This window comes from Bufo bufo, chromosome 4, assembly GCF_905171765.1.
Source record: "Bufo bufo chromosome 4, aBufBuf1.1, whole genome shotgun sequence".
NCBI classification, from domain to species: domain Eukaryota; kingdom Metazoa; phylum Chordata; class Amphibia; order Anura; family Bufonidae; genus Bufo; species Bufo bufo.
In genome coordinates, this window is record NC_053392.1 from 245734672 (window position 1) to 245751975 (window position 17304).

At 39.3% G+C, this 17304-nt stretch overlaps 1 protein-coding gene across 1 annotated transcript in view; it reads left to right on the plus strand.

Moving 5' to 3' along the window:
• ECEL1 (endothelin converting enzyme like 1) overlaps positions 1–17304 on the plus strand; it is a 158244-nt gene that overhangs the window by 99585 nt on the left and 41355 nt on the right. The window contains exons 13-15 of the mRNA XM_040428434.1: positions 1472–1539; positions 1836–1960; positions 15157–15222. Of these exons, the coding sequence (XP_040284368.1) occupies positions 1472–1539; positions 1836–1960; positions 15157–15222 (259 nt within the window). The remainder of the gene's footprint in view (positions 1–1471; positions 1540–1835; positions 1961–15156; positions 15223–17304) is intronic.

The following is a 17304-nucleotide window of genomic DNA, read 5'->3' on the forward strand; positions in this document are numbered from 1 at the left end:
TTTCACACTTGTTTGTTATGTATATAATTCCACATGTGTTAATTCATAGTTTTGATGCCTTCATAGTCATGAAAATAAAGAAAACTCTTTGAATGAGAAGGTGTGTCCAAACTTTTGGTCTGTACTGTATATGTCAGACACCCATTTACTTTGTGATTCTGCAGTAATCCCCTGAGGAGCCAGTGCAGAGGATGGAAGTCTTAGTCGCCCTGATAAGATATTACAGTATGTCACCGTGTACTCAGGCCATAATTAAAAGACTAAAAGTCTCTCTTTAATAAATTGTAGAACATCCAGCAGTAGTAAGGACAAAGTGCCATTTCTATCTTCAGATGATGAGGTATGGGGGTTGGTAAAGTGGCAGTTAATGGGTCCTCTGATGTACTGTCTTGCTAATGACTCTCTTAAGCTTGTGTCTAACAGCTATAAGCTCTTACTTGTGGATATAGATGTCTACTGTGAAGTGGAGGCTTTAAGTTGGTCTGGCCTGGATGTTATCTAGGTGAAGAATGTCTGAGCCAAAGTCCCTCACTTGCAGCAGGGTCTGTTAAGCTGTGACTTGCTGGTCACTCTGCTGACTATAAATGCTGTAACTTTTTTACTGTCTGAAGTTTTGACATTCTTGCAGTCTCCCAGGAAAAGTGGTCTCCCAGGAGAATTGGATTTCTTGCTGGTCCCTAAGACCCTTGGAGTACAAGCTCTAGCAATATGCTTCCCCACTCCTTACTGTCCTAGCCAAGACTCCCCTCCTGGCAGGAAGTAGGTCCTGCTCACTTCTACCAAGAGAGGAGGATTAGGATGGTTAGTCATATTCCTAATGTGAACCAATGCCAGCCATACCCCATCTACTGATGTACAGTGTAAGCAGGAACATTGCAAACACATAACAAACTAAATGACTTTAAGGTACCCCCAGGTCTTGGGTACTGCAATTCCCCCCACTAATATTAGTTACTGGGGTTCCATGCAATCAGGAATTCTCTGGGAGGCCTGCTTATTGAAAAGTGGTTGTGCAAAGAATCCCAGTAGTTTCTAAATAAAACCAACCTGAAACCAACTGCAGCCTTGTCCTAGTCTGTCAAAAGAACTCGTCCAAATATAATGATATTTTTGTTAGATAACGCTACTTCTGAAATCTCTATTTCCAAAGTCTAAATGGTTCATAGACATGATTTTAGATTCTGCTGTATCATCCTGCAGATTTCAGTGGTATCTGCCAACAATCAAAAGTATTTGTAGCTTAGCGAACTGGAGAGGACTGTCCTTCATGAGTTGAACATGTTTGTCAATGGAGAGAGTCAGGAGTAAATAATTTGACTAACTAATTCTGAATGTATGGCTATCATAAGAAAAAAGACTGTTCTGAGGAAATCAAAATGCTGAGATTTGTAGATATCTAGTGTATTGTATCTAGTTGTTAGGATTGTGGCATTTAATGTCTGCATTATGTCAAATATTTCTACATTTACAGATCTTTAAACTATGGCGGCATAGGTACCATCATCGGGCATGAGCTGACACATGGATATGATGACTGGGGTAAATGTTTAATTTTCTACAAGAAGCATATATTATTGGTAATAATCAGTATTGCACTGTGGCGCATAAGCTTTTCAATATCATACCTATGACATTTTCCAAACATAGCATGGTGATGGCATAATGTGTTTGGTAATACTAAATTCTAGGTCCTACAATGTACTATATTATTAAGATCATTTGTCTGCTTAAAGCTGAACATGTTCTAAAATGTAAGGTGTCAATTTAATACTTCAGGTTTTTTTTTATTTGATTAATTTTTTTACGTACTGAGGCTCTTTTTCTTAAAATTGTAGGGGGTCAATATGACTCATTTGGAAATCTCATCCACTGGTGGACTGAGGAATCCTACAGCAAATTCCTAAAGAAAGCAGAATGCATTGTAGATCTATACGAAAACTTTACTGTGTACAACCAGCGGGTAAGAAAACAAGGCTTCAATGTAAACAAAGTATATTAGAAAGTCACATAGACTTTCATTAGACAACGATGAAACTTTATTAAAATTAACAAAGCCCTCACTTACTGACTACTTAGGAGAACAAAGATTCCAATCCTAGTATCTGTACTTTTTTGTTTTACAATCGTTTTTCATTTACTTTATACATTCTGTTAATTCTCTCAGATGCAGAAAACATGAGGAGATTCACCATTACACCATTGCCTTGAAAAATGTATTAGTCCAGTTAGCATTTTTATATAATTCGATTTCGATTTGCTGATTAATATACCTCTACAGTCGAAACTGCAGACACAGAAGGTACAGAAGGTATGGAAGCCACTGGTTGCTAGTCTCTGTGCACTCCTCTACTAGAATACAGAATGCAGTTTTGAAAAGAGTACACTTTATAACATGTACAGTGAAACAAGTCAACAAGACGTTTAGCTTGATCCAGTATCAGACAGGGATTTCTCAAAAATGTTAACCAAGGCTAAAAGAATGTGTAAATGAAAGAAAAAAGCCACTCACCTACTCAATAGTGCTCCATTCCAATGTCAGGGCTTCAAACTCATCTCATTCCAGTCCCCTTGTGGACTGTAAGTGTGACATCCTGGCCTCAGCATTGGCATGTCCCTGACACATCCCTGTTAAGGCCAGTGAATGGCTGCAGTGGTGTACTGTCACGAATACAGGGGAGGGGAGGGACACAGAACTAGGCCTCAAGGCTAGGGAGAAGGAAAAGGTCACGTCCTAGGAAGCCGCTAAACCTGGCCCTGACTCCTGTCAGTATGTAAAGACCCTGAAGGTGGGAAAATACATACGCCGGAATCTAGACCCTAGGAGCCCTGAAATTCCCTAGGGAGTGGCAGGGAATGAGACTACTGGTTCCTTCCCAGGTGAACAAACCAGCGTCTCCCTGAGGCCTAGTAACAACAAGCACAGAGGAACAACCAAATACAAAGAGCAGTACAACTTATCTTATAGAAAATGGGTGAGCAGGAACATAGGTAAGGTCCGAACACCAACTTTTCCAAATCCAAGCAGAGAATATCAACCGCATGGTATGAAGTGTGAGACCAAACTAAATAGGGAATGCAGTAATGACCACGGGCTGCACCTGGCAAGAGGTGTGGTCATTACCAAACCACAACACTGAGAATCAAGAGACTGTTAGTTAACCTCACGTGCAGTCAGTCTCTCCGATCTTCTAACCTCTGTCACAGAAGTTACCGTGACATGTACATTGCTTTCATTGGCTTTTTTTATTTCATTTAAACACTTTCCCGGCCTAGGATATAATTTCTGTTGGGGACAACCAATCTTTTAAAAAATTAGTGGAAGATGATATACCATAAGTCTTTGGAGCTACAATTTATATCATCAATCAGAATATGGGAAAAAGTGCCTGTATTACAGCGAATTCTGGGATTTGGGAAAAAATAGACTTAACATGACATGGTGTGTAAAAGTTTAAAGTAAGTAACAGTTACCAAAGCTGTGAACAAATGAGCGAGCTCCCAATAGATCAGTTCCCAACATGGTACCTGGCAGACGCTCATATAATACAAAGAAACATCCAGTTGATGTTCTCAAAGGAGCTAAGCACTTTGTTACAAGGCTAGATGTTTTCTAGCCTCCTAACCCCTCTTAAAGGTCTTCAGTGTGCAGTACGCATATACAGTGATTTTAGACTCCAGGAAAGCGGCTAGGTACCACCAGGTACCACTAACCAACTGCATTACAAGCAATTAAAAGGGAAATAACTGTTTGTGTGGGTTCCCTCGTAGTGGCATGACGTAACGTCGTAGACGTGCCGCGATCCCTCCCGTACTCTCCCCTCTGCCCCCTCATGATAGGGGGCCGCTCCACGCACCATGCGATCTGCCGCCTACCGCAGGGCTGAGTAAGAGGAAGCTGACCGAGGGTGGCGGTAGCATCGCTGCCGTCCACCGAGAGCTCTGACGTTTTTGCAGAGGTCCTTTCAAGCTGCCCTCTGGGTCTGCGTCTCGGTGGTTTGGGTCTAAAGCTTGATGCGTGGAAGACACTGGAGTGCTCCGGTGAACCTCCTGTCCCCACCTGCTGAGAACCGGGATGAGTGATCTTCCACCTCGCCTATAGATGAAGTCTGTGATTTCCTGACCCCTTGGCTAGTGAGCTGTACGGGTGTGCGTGAGTACTCTGCCTTGGTTTTGCTTCTTGCTTGCTGATTTTCAAGTGCTGATTTTTTATAAGTGCATTGGAGATATTCAGGAGACTAACTTAGACTAACTTAGAGATCTTCCACTGTAGCAAAACTTCAGCGGTATTTCTGGTGGATACTCAGACACTGTGTTTCAAAACAGGTAAGGAATTTGTTAGACAGGTTATCACTATTGTCTGATTGCAAATGAGCATAGGTGATTAAGGTGTTAAATTTGTTGTTGGGGAGGAGCTTTTGTGGGAGTGTGTGTATATATAGCCACATAGTATTAGTTTGCCTAATTATAGCTTGCTGATTTTTCAAGTGCTAATTTTTATAAGTGCATTGGAGATATTCAGGAAACTAACTTAGACTAACTTAGAGATCTTCCACTGTAGCAGAACTTCAGCGGTATTTCTGGTGGATACTGAGACACTGTGTTTCAAAACAGGTAAGGAATTTGTTAGACAGGTTATCACTATTGTCTGATTGCAAATGAGCATAGGTGATTAAGGTGTTAAATTTGTTGTTGGGGAGGAGCTTTTGTGGGAGTGTGTGTATATATAGTCACATAGTATTAGCTTGCCTAATTATAGCTTGCTGATTTTTATTAGTGCATTGGAGATATTCAGGAGATACTCAGGAGGTAATCTGGAGGTGGGTAAAATCTAAACAAGTAAGATTTGTTTGTTTAAAATCTTTTCCCTCTTTAAAGTGGCAGACCTGGTTCTGTGCAGAAATTGTTGTGCTTTTATTTCAGGTTCCTCTCTTCAGAGGTTTGGATGCTGTCTGATCTGTAGACAGCTCTCCGTAATGCAGCAGGAAATAGCATTTTTGAAATCTGAGATTTGGAAATAAACTGTTAAACAAACTCAGGCTGAGAACGTTGCAATGCTACTGCCACAGAGGCCCCCTAGAAATGGAAGATGGGTTACAGCAGGTTCTGGTAGACTGAGAGTTGTTGATAGAAGACATGACCCACAGTCTGTGGCTCTCCATAATTCATTTGCCTAAAGTATGCAAGACTGCAGCTAAAGACAAAAAGGAGAAGCTGAGGACTGATAGTAAGCAGCTGTTGGTAGCGATTCCATCATAAGAGGTGTGAAGTTTGAGGAAAATGGTGTTGTGAGATGTCTCCCTGGACCTACTGCTAGCAGGGATAGACGACGTATCCTTAATATTGTTAGGCAAGCAAAGCAGGAAAGGGAGGTGGATGTTATTGTCCATCTTAGGACAAATGATCTGGCTTGCAATGAGGTTTCAAAGGTGAAGGAAGATTTTCACACACTTTGTAATGATATACGGGAGGTTGCATCAACTGTTTCATTCTCTGCAGTTTTGCCTGTGCATAACCTTCAGCATGACAGGAAGATGCACATTAAGGAATTCAATGTATGGCTTGGTGAATGGTGTCTGAACCAAGGGTTTGGCTTTGTGTCTCATGTTAGCTCTCGTTGGAATGGAAAAGAACTGTACAAGAAAGATGGTTTGCATCTTTCTCTCAAGGGAACAAATGTCCTCAGTGAACAGTTCAAAGTATTTGCTAAGGAGCATTTAAACTAGGAAAGGGGGGCAAAAAAGTGACAATCCAGCAGTCCGACTGCCCCCCCAGAACAATGCCAGAAGATGCCAGTAGCACATAGGTTAAGAAATGACAAGCTCAGAGTCTTGTCTACAATTGCTCACAGTTTAGGGAATAAGATCAATGAACTTAAGGCTATAATGGCATCTGAGAATATAGATTTAGTGGCTGTTACTGAGACGTGGTTCAATGGAAGTAATGACTGGGATATAACAATACCAGGGTTCTCTCTATTTAGGAAAGACAGAGAAGGCAAGAAGGGGGAGGGGTGGCCCTGTATATGAAAGATAGCATAAAATCTAATTTAATACAAGTTAGCGAGACCAATTTAAAGTCAGTTTGGGTTACCTTGCAGCTTGATAATCATAAGGTAACTCGTGTAGTTGTGATATATAGACCACCTAGCTAAGTCAAAGAATTAGATGATCTACTAGTTGAGGAAATAGCTAAAATGACATTGAAGGGGGAAGTTATCATTATGGCAGACTTTAATCTTCCTGATGTAAACTAGAAAACCAAAATAGCTAGTTCTGCCAGGAGTACAGATATTCTAAATTCCCTACTGGGATTATCTCTACAGCAAGTAGTTGAGGAGCCAACCCGGAAGGAGGCCATTTTAGATTTAGTATTCACAAATGGGAATTTGGTATCTGATATTACTGTAGGGGAAAGCTTGGGATCTAGTGATCACCAGTCAGTGTGGTCTACTATAAGTACAGTGACTGATTCACACCACACAAAAACAAAAGTTTTAGATTTTAGAAAAACTGACTTTTCTAAAATTAGATTAGTGGTATACGAGTCCCTATCAGATTGGAACTGTTTCAATGGAGTCCAGGAGAAATGGGACTACTTAAAAGTGGCACTATTGAAGGTAACAGAAAATTGCATTAGGCTTGTCAGTAAAAGCAAAAAGAAGGAAGAGACCACTGTGGTACTCAGGAGAAGTGGCCAGAATCATTAAAAACAAAAAGATAGCATTTAGTAATTATAAAAAAAAACTAAACGAGGATGACAGGCAAATTTATAAGATTAGGCAGAGAGAGGCCAAAAAAGTTATAAGAGCTTCTAAAGCACAGGCAGAAGAGAAATTAGCTCAGTCAGTGAAAAAAGGCGATAAGTCATTCTTCAGATACATAAATGAAAAAAGAAAACTAAAACAAGGAATTGCCAAATTAAAAACAAAAGAATGAAGGTATATGGAAGAAGATAAAGAACTAGTTGACTGCCTCAATGAATACTTCTGTTCAGTTTTTACAAAGGAAAATGAAGGAAAAGGACCTCAGTTAGGAAGGAAGACTAATGAATCTGTTGATGCATGTGTCTTTACAGAGGAAGAGGTTCTAAGTCAGCTGTCTAAAATTAATACAAATAAGTCACAGGTGCCTGATGGGATACACCCAAAGCTATTAAAAGAGCTCAGCGGTGAACTAGCAAAACCATTAACAGATTTATTTAACCAATCACTGGTAACAGGAGTCGTCCCAGAAGATTGGAAATTAGCAAATTTTGTGCCCATTCACAAGAAAGGTAGTAGGGAGGAATCTGGCAACTATAGGCCAGTAAGCCTGACATCAATAGTGGGGAAATTAATGGAAACCATACTCAACGAGAGGATTGTGGAACATCTGAAATCCCATGGATTGAAAGATGAAAAACAGCATGGGTTTACTTCAGGGAGATCATGTCAAACTAATCTTATTGATTTTTTTGATTGGGTGACTAAAATAATAGATGGCAGAGGTGCAGTAGATATCGCTTATCTAGACTTTAGTAAGGCTTTTGATACTGTCCCACATAGAAGGCTTATCAATAAATTAGAGTCTTTGGGCTTGGACTCCCATATTGTTGAATGGATTAGGAAGTGGCTGAGGGACAGACAACAGAGGGTTGTAGTCAATGGAGTATATTCAGACCATGGTCTTGTTACCAGTGGGGTACCTCAGGGATCTGTTCTGGGATCCATATTGTTTAATATCTTTATCAACGAAATTGCAGAAGGTCTCGATGGTAAGGTGTGTCTTTTTGCTGATGACACAAAGATTTGTAACAGGGTTGATGTTCCTGGAGGGATACACCAAATGGAAAAGGATTTAGGAAAACTAGAGGAATGGTCAAAAATCTGGCAACTAAAATTTTATGTTGATAAGTGCAAGATAATGCACCTGGGGCGTAAAAACCCAAGAGCAGAATATAAAATCTGTGATACAGTCCTAACCTCTGTATCTGAGGAAAGGGATTTAGGGGTCATTATTTTAGAAGACTTAAAGGTAGGCAGACAATGTCATAGAGCAGCAGGAAATGCTAGCAGAATGCTTGGGTGTATAGGGAGAGGCATTACCAGTAGAAAGAGGGAGGTACTCATGCCGCTCTTCAGAGCACTAGTGAGACCTCATTTGGAGTATTGTGCGCAGTACTGGAGACCATATCTCCAGAAGGATATTGATACTTTGGAGAGAGTTCAGAGAAGAGCTACTAAACTAGTACATGGATTGCAGGATAAAACTTACCAGGAAAGATTAAAGGACCTTAACATGTATAGCTTGGAAGAAAGACGAGACAGAGGGGATAGAAACTTTTAAATACATAAAGGGAATTAACAAGGTAAAAGAGGAGAGAATATTTAAAAGAAGAAAAACTGCTAGAAGAGGTTATAGTTTTAAATTAGAGGGGCAAAGGTTTAAAAGTAATATCAGGAAGTATTACTTTACTGAGAGAGTAGCGAATGCATGGAATAGCCTTCCTACAGAAGTGGTAGCTGCAAATACAGTGAAGGAGTTTAAGCATGCATGGGATAGGCATAAGGCCATCCTTCATATAAGATAGGACCAAGGGCTATTCATAGTATTCAGTATATTGGGCAGACTAGATGGGCCAAATGGTTCTTATCTGCCGACACATTCTATGTTTCTTGGGCGCAGCCCATAATAGGCTTTACTTACACTGTACGGTACCTCCTTGCACGCCTTGTTTCCTTCCTGAGGTCAGCTCCATGTTGGGAGCTTCGGCTGGGAGTAGGGACAGACGGCTTAACTCCTTAAGGAGTGGGCTCATTTTCACCTTAAGGACTTGGCCATTTTTTGCAAATCTGACCAGTGTCACTTTATGTGGTGATAACTTTAAAACGCTTTGACTTATCCAGGCCATTCTGAGATTGTTTTTTTTCGTCACATATTGTACTTTATGACACTGGTAAAATGGAGTAAAAAATAATTCATTTTTATTTATAAAAATTTACCAAAAATTAGCAAATTCCAAGTTTCAATTTCTCTACTTCTATAATAAATAGTATTACCTACAAAAATAGTTATTACTTTACATTCCCCATTTGTATACTTCATGTTTGGATAATTTTGGGAATGACATTAAATTTTTTGGGGACGTTAAAAGTTTAGAAGCAAATCTTGAAATTTTTCAGAAATTTTCAAAAACACACTTTTTAAGGACCAGTTCAGGTCTGACGTCTCTTTGTGAAGCTTACATAATAAAAACCACCCAAACGTCGTAAACCCTTTAGGTGTTCCACAAGAGTTAATGGCAAATGGGGATGACATTTCAGAATTTAAATTTTTTTTCAAATTTTCCAATTTAATCCATTTTTTCCAGTAACAAATCAAGGGTTAACAGCCAAACAAAACTCAATATCTATTGCCCGGATTCTGTAGTTTGCAGAAACACCCTATATGTGGCCGTAAACTACTGTACGGGCACACGGTAGGGCGTAGAGGGAAAGGTGCGCCGTCTGGTTTTTGGAAGGCAGATTTTGCTGGGCTGGTTTATTTACACCATGTCCCATTTGAAGCCCCCCTGATGCACCCCTAGAGTAGAAACTCCATTAAAGTGACCCATCTAAGAAACTACACCACTCAAGGTATTAAAAACTGGTTTTACAAACTTTGTTAACCCTTTAGGTGTTCTACAAGAGTTATTGGCAAATGGAGATGAAATTTCAGAATTTCAATTTTTTGGCAAATTTTCTATTTTAATCCATTTTTTCCAGTAACAAAGCAAGGGTTAACAGCCAAACAATACTCAATATTTATTGCCCGGGTTCTGTAGTTTGCAGAAACACCCCATATGTGGCCGTAAACTACTGTACGGGCACACAGTAGGGCATAGAGGGAAAGGTGCGCCGTGTGGTTTCTGGAAGGCAGATTTTGCTGGGCTGGTTTATTTACACCATGTCCCATTTGAAGCCCCCCTGATGCACCCCTAGAGTAGAAACTCCATTAAAGTGACCCATCTAAGAAACTACACCACTCAAGGTATTAAAAACTGGTTTTACAAACTTTGTTAACCCTTTAGGTGTTCCACAAGAGTTATTGGCAAATGGAGATGAAATTTCATAATTTAAATTTTTTGGCAAATTTTCCATTTTAATCCATTTTCTCCAGTAACAAAGCAAGGGTTAACAGCCAAACAAAACTCAATATTTATTGCCCGGATTCTGTAGTTTGCAGAAACACCCCATATGTGGCCGTAAACTACTGTACGGGCACACGGTAGGGCGTAGAGGGAAATGTGCGCCGTGTGGTTTTTGGAAGGCAGATTTTGCTGGACTGGTTTATTTACACCATGTCCCATTTGAAGCCCTTCCTGATGCACCTCTAGAGTAGAAACTCCATAAAAGTGACCCCATTTTGGAAACTACGGGATAACGTGGCAGTTTTGCTGGGACTATTTTTAGGGTACATATGATATTTGGTTGCTCTATATAAAATTTTTGTGAGGCAAGGTTACCAAAAATAGAAATTCTAGTGTAGTGTAGTTTATTAGATGGGGTCACTTTTATGGAGTTTCTACTCTAGGGGTGCATCAGGGGTTCTTCAAATGGGACATGGTGCCAAAAAAATAGGCCATCAAAATCTGCCTTCCAGAAACCATACGGCGTTCCTTTCCTTCTGCGCCCTGCCGTTTGGTCATACAGCAGTTTACGACCACATGTGGGGTGTTTCTGTAAACTGCAGAATCAGGGTAATAAATATTAAGCTTTGTTTGGCTGTTAACCCTTGCTTTGTTACTGGAAAAAAACGGTTTAAAATGGAAAATCTTCCAAAAAAATAGCTGTTTTGGCACCGTTTTTATTTTATTTTTTTGACCGTGTTCATCTGAGGGGTTAGGTCATGTTATGAATTTTTATAAAGCAGATTCTTACGGACCCAGCGATACCTAATATGTCTATTTAGGTTTTACACAAGCTGGAAACATGAAGACATATACAAAATAATATTTTGTATATGTCTCCATGTTTCCAGCTTGCGATGCCTCTCCTCCCTATCCCGATGTACCGGAAGTGACGCCTTGCGTTCCATGACGCTTGTGCGTTCCATCCGATGACCGGAAGTGACGCGATGCGTTCCACGCTGGAGCGCACTCGTGTCCCTTCCATATGTGTGGCCACACATCTTTTTCCATCTGTTCATTGTTTTATTCAATTATATGGCTATATAAGCTTCCCTATTAGCTCCCCCTACACACACACCTTCTCCCCTTGAAGAAGCTTTACGCGAAACGTGCGTTGGGGTATCCGGCTCACCACTCAGGTACTCATGCCATGGCTCCACTGTGGTTAGCTCAGTATTTGTGATCCATGTACTGTGTATGTTTGCACTTTGCACTTTATATCCTCGGTACTGTTTTGGATCTCCATCCTGTCTTGTTAGCTGGGGCTTGGCCCTATTTTTTAAATATCCGGTTTACGTCATTTATATATTTTGTTATTTACATGATTTCATTAGCCTGGATATTTATATGTATATGCCTTTATACTAGTGGTGCCGTATTTCTTCCTGTGTGTTTCATACCCACCACAGTATTGTCTTTTACCTGTATTTTATCATATTTTGTCTCGTATTGAGACTTCAATAAAGGGGAGATTGTGTTTCCTTTCTTACTTCAAGTGTTAAATGAATCTTTCTTAGTAGGTAGATTACCTTTATCTCTATCTGAAGCAGTCATCACACTTATCTTAAAAAAGGGGAAGGATGAGCAGGAAATTGGGGCATATCGGCCGATATCATTGTTAAATACGAACTATATAAGTCCTTGCTAATAGACTCAAGAAGGTTATAGGAAAATGAATCCACCCTGATCAAACTGGGTTCATCCCAAAACGGCAAGCTCAAACCAATATTTGAAGAGCCCTTATGAACATTCAGGTAGGGAGAGGGGGGCGCTCCATCCTGTCATTAGATGCTGCAAAAGCATTTGACAGGGTGGAGTGGAACTACCTATGGAATATAATGCAAAAGATGAATATGGGACATAATTTGATTAAATGGTTTCGGCTTTTATATAGTCATCTGTCGGCAAGAATAAGTATTAATGGCTCATGGTCAGACGCCTTTGAACTACACAGGAGTACCAGACAGGGCTGCCCCCTCTCTCCCCTCTTGTTTGCGATTTTTATCGAACCCCTGGTGTGTAAAATAAGATCTGATGATAAGATAAGGGGATTTGGGGAAAGGATGTCCATGATAAAATAAGTATGTACGCTGATGATGTGCTTATTTTTCTAAAAAGGGGTTGGCGAAGTTTACCATATCTAATGACGATACTTAATAAGTTTGGGTTTATTTCAGGCTTTGAAGTAAACTGGGCAAAATCGGTATTATTACCCTTAAATAGTGAAGTACCCAATAACGTTAAAGATATCAGGATATTAAAACCAACAGAATCACTCAAATATTTTTGGGATGAAGATAGGCTCCACGCTTCAGGATTTTAACAAATTGAATGTTTTACCATTGATTGACAGAGTAAAAGATAAAATTAGAGTCTGGTACAAGCTTACGCTCAGCCAAGCAGATAGAATTACCTTGGTCAAAATGATCCTACTCCCACAAATTTTATATATATTAACGGCATGCCCAATATGGATCGAGGACTCCTTTTTTAACCTTCTGGAAAGATTAATTAATAATCTAATTTGGGGAAGGAAGAGAGTTAGGATCAAACAGAAATACCTTTGGCTTGCAGAAGAAGAGGGGGGTCTCTCAGTCCCCTATTTTGAAAGTTATTATATGGCTTCTCAGATCCAATGGATTTTGGGTGGGGTGCATAGTCTTATTCAATACTTTACTGGGGGATTTTCAGGCCCCCAACGAGATATATTTAGTATATTAGAAACTGATACATGGGAATTCGAGGGAAACAATGCCCCATAAGTAGAATGATACATCTGGTCTGGAACAAAATTAAAATGATTCTTGGAACTTTACTCACTTTACAGTTCACCCCTTTATGGCGTAATAATAGTCTTAGGGAATTTATGTTATTAGAGGATTTTAAGTTTCTAGAAAATTGCAGTATTACACGAGTAACACATTTAGTCACATCCCGGAATATTAGATCCTTAGAGGAATTGTGCCCTGACATAGAATTAGATTCACTTATCAAATTTAGATATCACCAATTAAAATCTGCTTTTGCTTGTACTAAGAACAAGCATTATTTTATTATTAAAGATGATGAATTCACCGACTTTTGTTATTATTTTAAGGCAACTAAGGTGTCTATTGCACAAATTTATAAAAGAACTAAGAAGGGATTAGGGCAGATGATTAAGTATAAGAGTGAGAATAAATGGGCACAGGAGATTGGCATTAAAAATACATAGGATTGGAGGACTATATATAAAAATATAAAAAGGGCATCATTATCTAGTAATTTTAGGCTTATTCAGTTTAATATAGTTCACAGATTATATTACACTCCGCTATTACTTTCCAAGATATATAAAAAACAGGATTCCAGATGTCGGAAATGTAAAAGAGAACAAGAAGATTTCATTCACTTGATTTGGAGGTGTCCCATTATTCAGATATATTGGGATAAGATTTTCAATGAAATCAGCATGAGAACTGCCCTAAATATTCCACTGGAAATTGTGACAGCTGTTCTAGGATATTTTCTGCCCTTGAATATAGGTAAAAAGGTAAAAATGACTTGGGTGAAAGGGCTATTGCTTGCTAGAGTCATTATTGCGAGAAATTGGGGGTCTGACAGACATCCTGATATCAAGGAATGGAAAAACCTAACTAATAAGGTAAATAATTATGAAAAGTATGTGTCAGAGGGAAAATAGATGAGTTTATAATGGGAAAGACATGGGCAAACTGGTCCTAGATGCTTCCTATGGTGGAAGTGCTGGGTTCGAGTGTCTCCCTTGATCTAGCCAGACTTTACATTTAAGGGCGTATTGCTAGCTTGCTGGCTCCCGAGACAGAGGGGGTGTTTTTTTTGGGGGGGGGGGGGGGGGGGGGGGAGGTGGGAGGGGCTATAAGGGGTTTAAAGGCCTTATTGATAATAATGATATTTTGCTGGAATTTTTTGTTTTACATATTGATCATTTTATTGTCTGAGAAATGCTTTTATATGGATTATGATGATTTGTTATTGTAATTGTAAGTATTTTTCTATAAAATAAAATAATTTAATAAAAAAAGGGAAATAACCACTAAAATACCTTGCTATAGAGTGCCCAAAAGATTTTGCAGATGCCAGATTTTTTGAATTACAGACCCAAAGTCTCAACATGTCTATATTACAAACTCGTAGGCGCTCTGTATGCAGATGTAATGGTGGATGATTAATTCAATATAATCTTTGATTATTTTTTTTCTTATCAGTCTGTAAGAGAGAAAATCTATGTGCGCCACTACACAAATCAGAGACACAAGGTGCTACAGCATGCACCAATAGCCGTCTACGAGCATCACATTGGGATTTTTTTTAAAGCAAAGGATATCTATAGTAAATCCAAAACAGTGGGCTATGGTTATTTGCTAAAATATAAAGTAAATTTGCTGTAGCAGTGTACAGCAGACTAGCAAAAATTTAGTTACATTTTAGAATTATTCATCAGGATCTTCTTCAAACAAAGGAATGAATACAAAGACTCTGGAGATAAGAGGATGATGCATAAAGCATCAGTATTACATCTAACCCATGAAGACAAATATTATATTCCCAGCATAGCTGCATCTCTTCCATTAAAAGCTAAATAAAATCAGTTATTAATGCTGTCCCAGGGAGCATATTCCATGTATATTCATGGCTTATTTATAATGCAGTGTAGGGTATATCATCACACAGCCAGATACCATCTTTTACATCATTTTGTACCGTATGAATTTTTTTGCCTGCAGATCAATTCTAGTATATTAATATTATAGCAAAGGGTAATATAGACAGAATATAAATTCCAATATTAGCGTCTGCCTTAGAAATTCACAACACCTATTCATATAACATGTTTGTGGTTTCATTGTTCTGGGTCTTATGATTTTTCTCTCTGATGAGAATTGGATTCGATTCTGGATCATTCAGAATACTAGTTATCTGTTAGTAGCTGTATGTGAAATAAATAAGCACTGATACCTCTGTATAAAAAAGTGACTTGCTGTTTTTCAGGTAAATGGAAGGCTAACTTTGGGAGAAAATATTGCAGATATGGGTGGCCTTAAATTAGCATATTATGTGAGTATGTTATATGGTTTTCAATATATCTACCTTTAAGTTGATATGCCATAATGTGTTCAAACTTTAATCTTATTTACACATTAATTATCCTGCATGTTAAACTCCGTTGTCACATATGCACTACCCCAGCACATGACATGGGCATGTCTGCAAGAGGTTAATCTATTTCAACCCAAATGCAACATCATTATGGCTGATAACATGCCACTCCACTAGCTGACATGTACACACACTGCTTTCAGGCATCAAACAGGTTAAACACTTGCCGAAAGGCTATGGAATCTTTTAGTGCATACAAGGACTAAATGTATAGTCTAAATAAGCTGTAAAGGGAGCCCGTCAACTCTTGTATATAGTCCTCACTAAGTGCAGCATAAAGAAGTGACAGACCCACTTATTGTCACTCCTGACAAAAATAACAGCCAACTTTTCAAGTCTTTCTGCTTTCCTGAGTGAAGCAGGAAAACTGAACACACTTAGGGCCAGATTTATCACTACCCTGAGAGCTCACTCCACTTTCACATATGGCTAAAGCCAGTTTTAGCTAAGTCAGATTTATGATTGGCCCTTTAAGACTGTAATAAATGTGGTTTGACGGTAGCAGTTTATCTGTCAGTAAGCAGCTTTACAAAAGTCGCACGTCTTTACGAACGTTACATGTTCTATTAAAAAGTCGCATAAGATAAGCATGGCACTGGAGTGAAATTGCGCATTTTTTTGCGACTTTTTGAATAGTCACAATAGTAAATCTGTCTAGAGATTAATTTACATAAGAAAGCACGCCCACTTTCAGAAAACTGGCGAGCATAGTGCAGAGCCAATAAAAGTCGCAAATTTTTGCGCAGTTTAAGCGATTGCGCAAAAATTTGCGACTTTTCCACTCCATTATTCTGACTTGAGCTAATGATAAATCTAGCCCTTAGTCTTTGCTGACCTCAAAATGTTTGGACCCTGCTTTATTGTACCAGTCATGTTTTATATTATTAGCCCTTGGATCAGGGTCAGCCATTCATCTGGTTTATTATCAAAATTCGTTATGTTTGACTGGACCATAAATTATTAAAGCGGCAAGTACCATGAATACCGAATTGTTCCTTGATTGACCTCACTGTATGAGATAGGGAGGTTCAGTGGTTATAGTCAAATGTCCATCTGCTCATCCATTGAAGCCTCGACAAACAGGGCCCAAAAGTCAATAGGTTTCCAAAGTTTAATTTAAAGAAATGCACAATAATAGGGGTTGTCCAAGATATTTTAAAACAAGTCTATGAGGGGGAAACATTCTAGAATAATAAAATAAGCCATACCCTTTCAATGACCTTCCATTCCAACACAGTCTGTCTGATCCCCACTGTTTCCGGTCCCTGCCATCCTGAAGTAATGATGTCCCATTTCACCTCATTTGACTGCTGCAGCTAATCACCGACCACTGAAGTCACATGCTGTCCATGCACACATGACCTACTGACCTTAATGGCCATGTGCAGTTCATGCACATTTGACTGCTGATGCCAGTTATTGGCTGCAGTGGTCACATCAAGAGCAATAGGACATCAACACTCTGGGCAACAGGGACCAGAAACAGATTGAGCAGCTGTAAAGGAGTGCTGGACATATATTATGTTGTAATGTTATGTTGTAATGTTAACTGCGCTGTAGACTAAGGCTACTTTCACATCTGCGCTTTCCCTTTCCGCTATTGAGATCCGTCATGGGAAAATGCTTCAATTTTGTCCCTATGCATTGCCAAGGGAATGGAGTGCACCAGAATGCATTCCGTTCCGTTTCATTGTGTTCCCATGACGCACACAAAAGCGCAGCAAAAAGCATTTCTGAGTGCGTCCTAGGATGCGGAGCAAGGCGGATCCGTCATGACTCACAATGTAAGTCAATGGAGACGGATTAGTTTGCTCTGACACAGTAGAAATCGGATCTGTCACCCATTGACTTACAATGGTTTTAGAGACGGATCCGTCACTGCTATTTTAGAGATAATACAACCGGATCAGTGCAGACGGTTGTATTATCATGACGGAAACACTTTTGCTGATCCATGACGGATCCAGAAAAAACATAGAT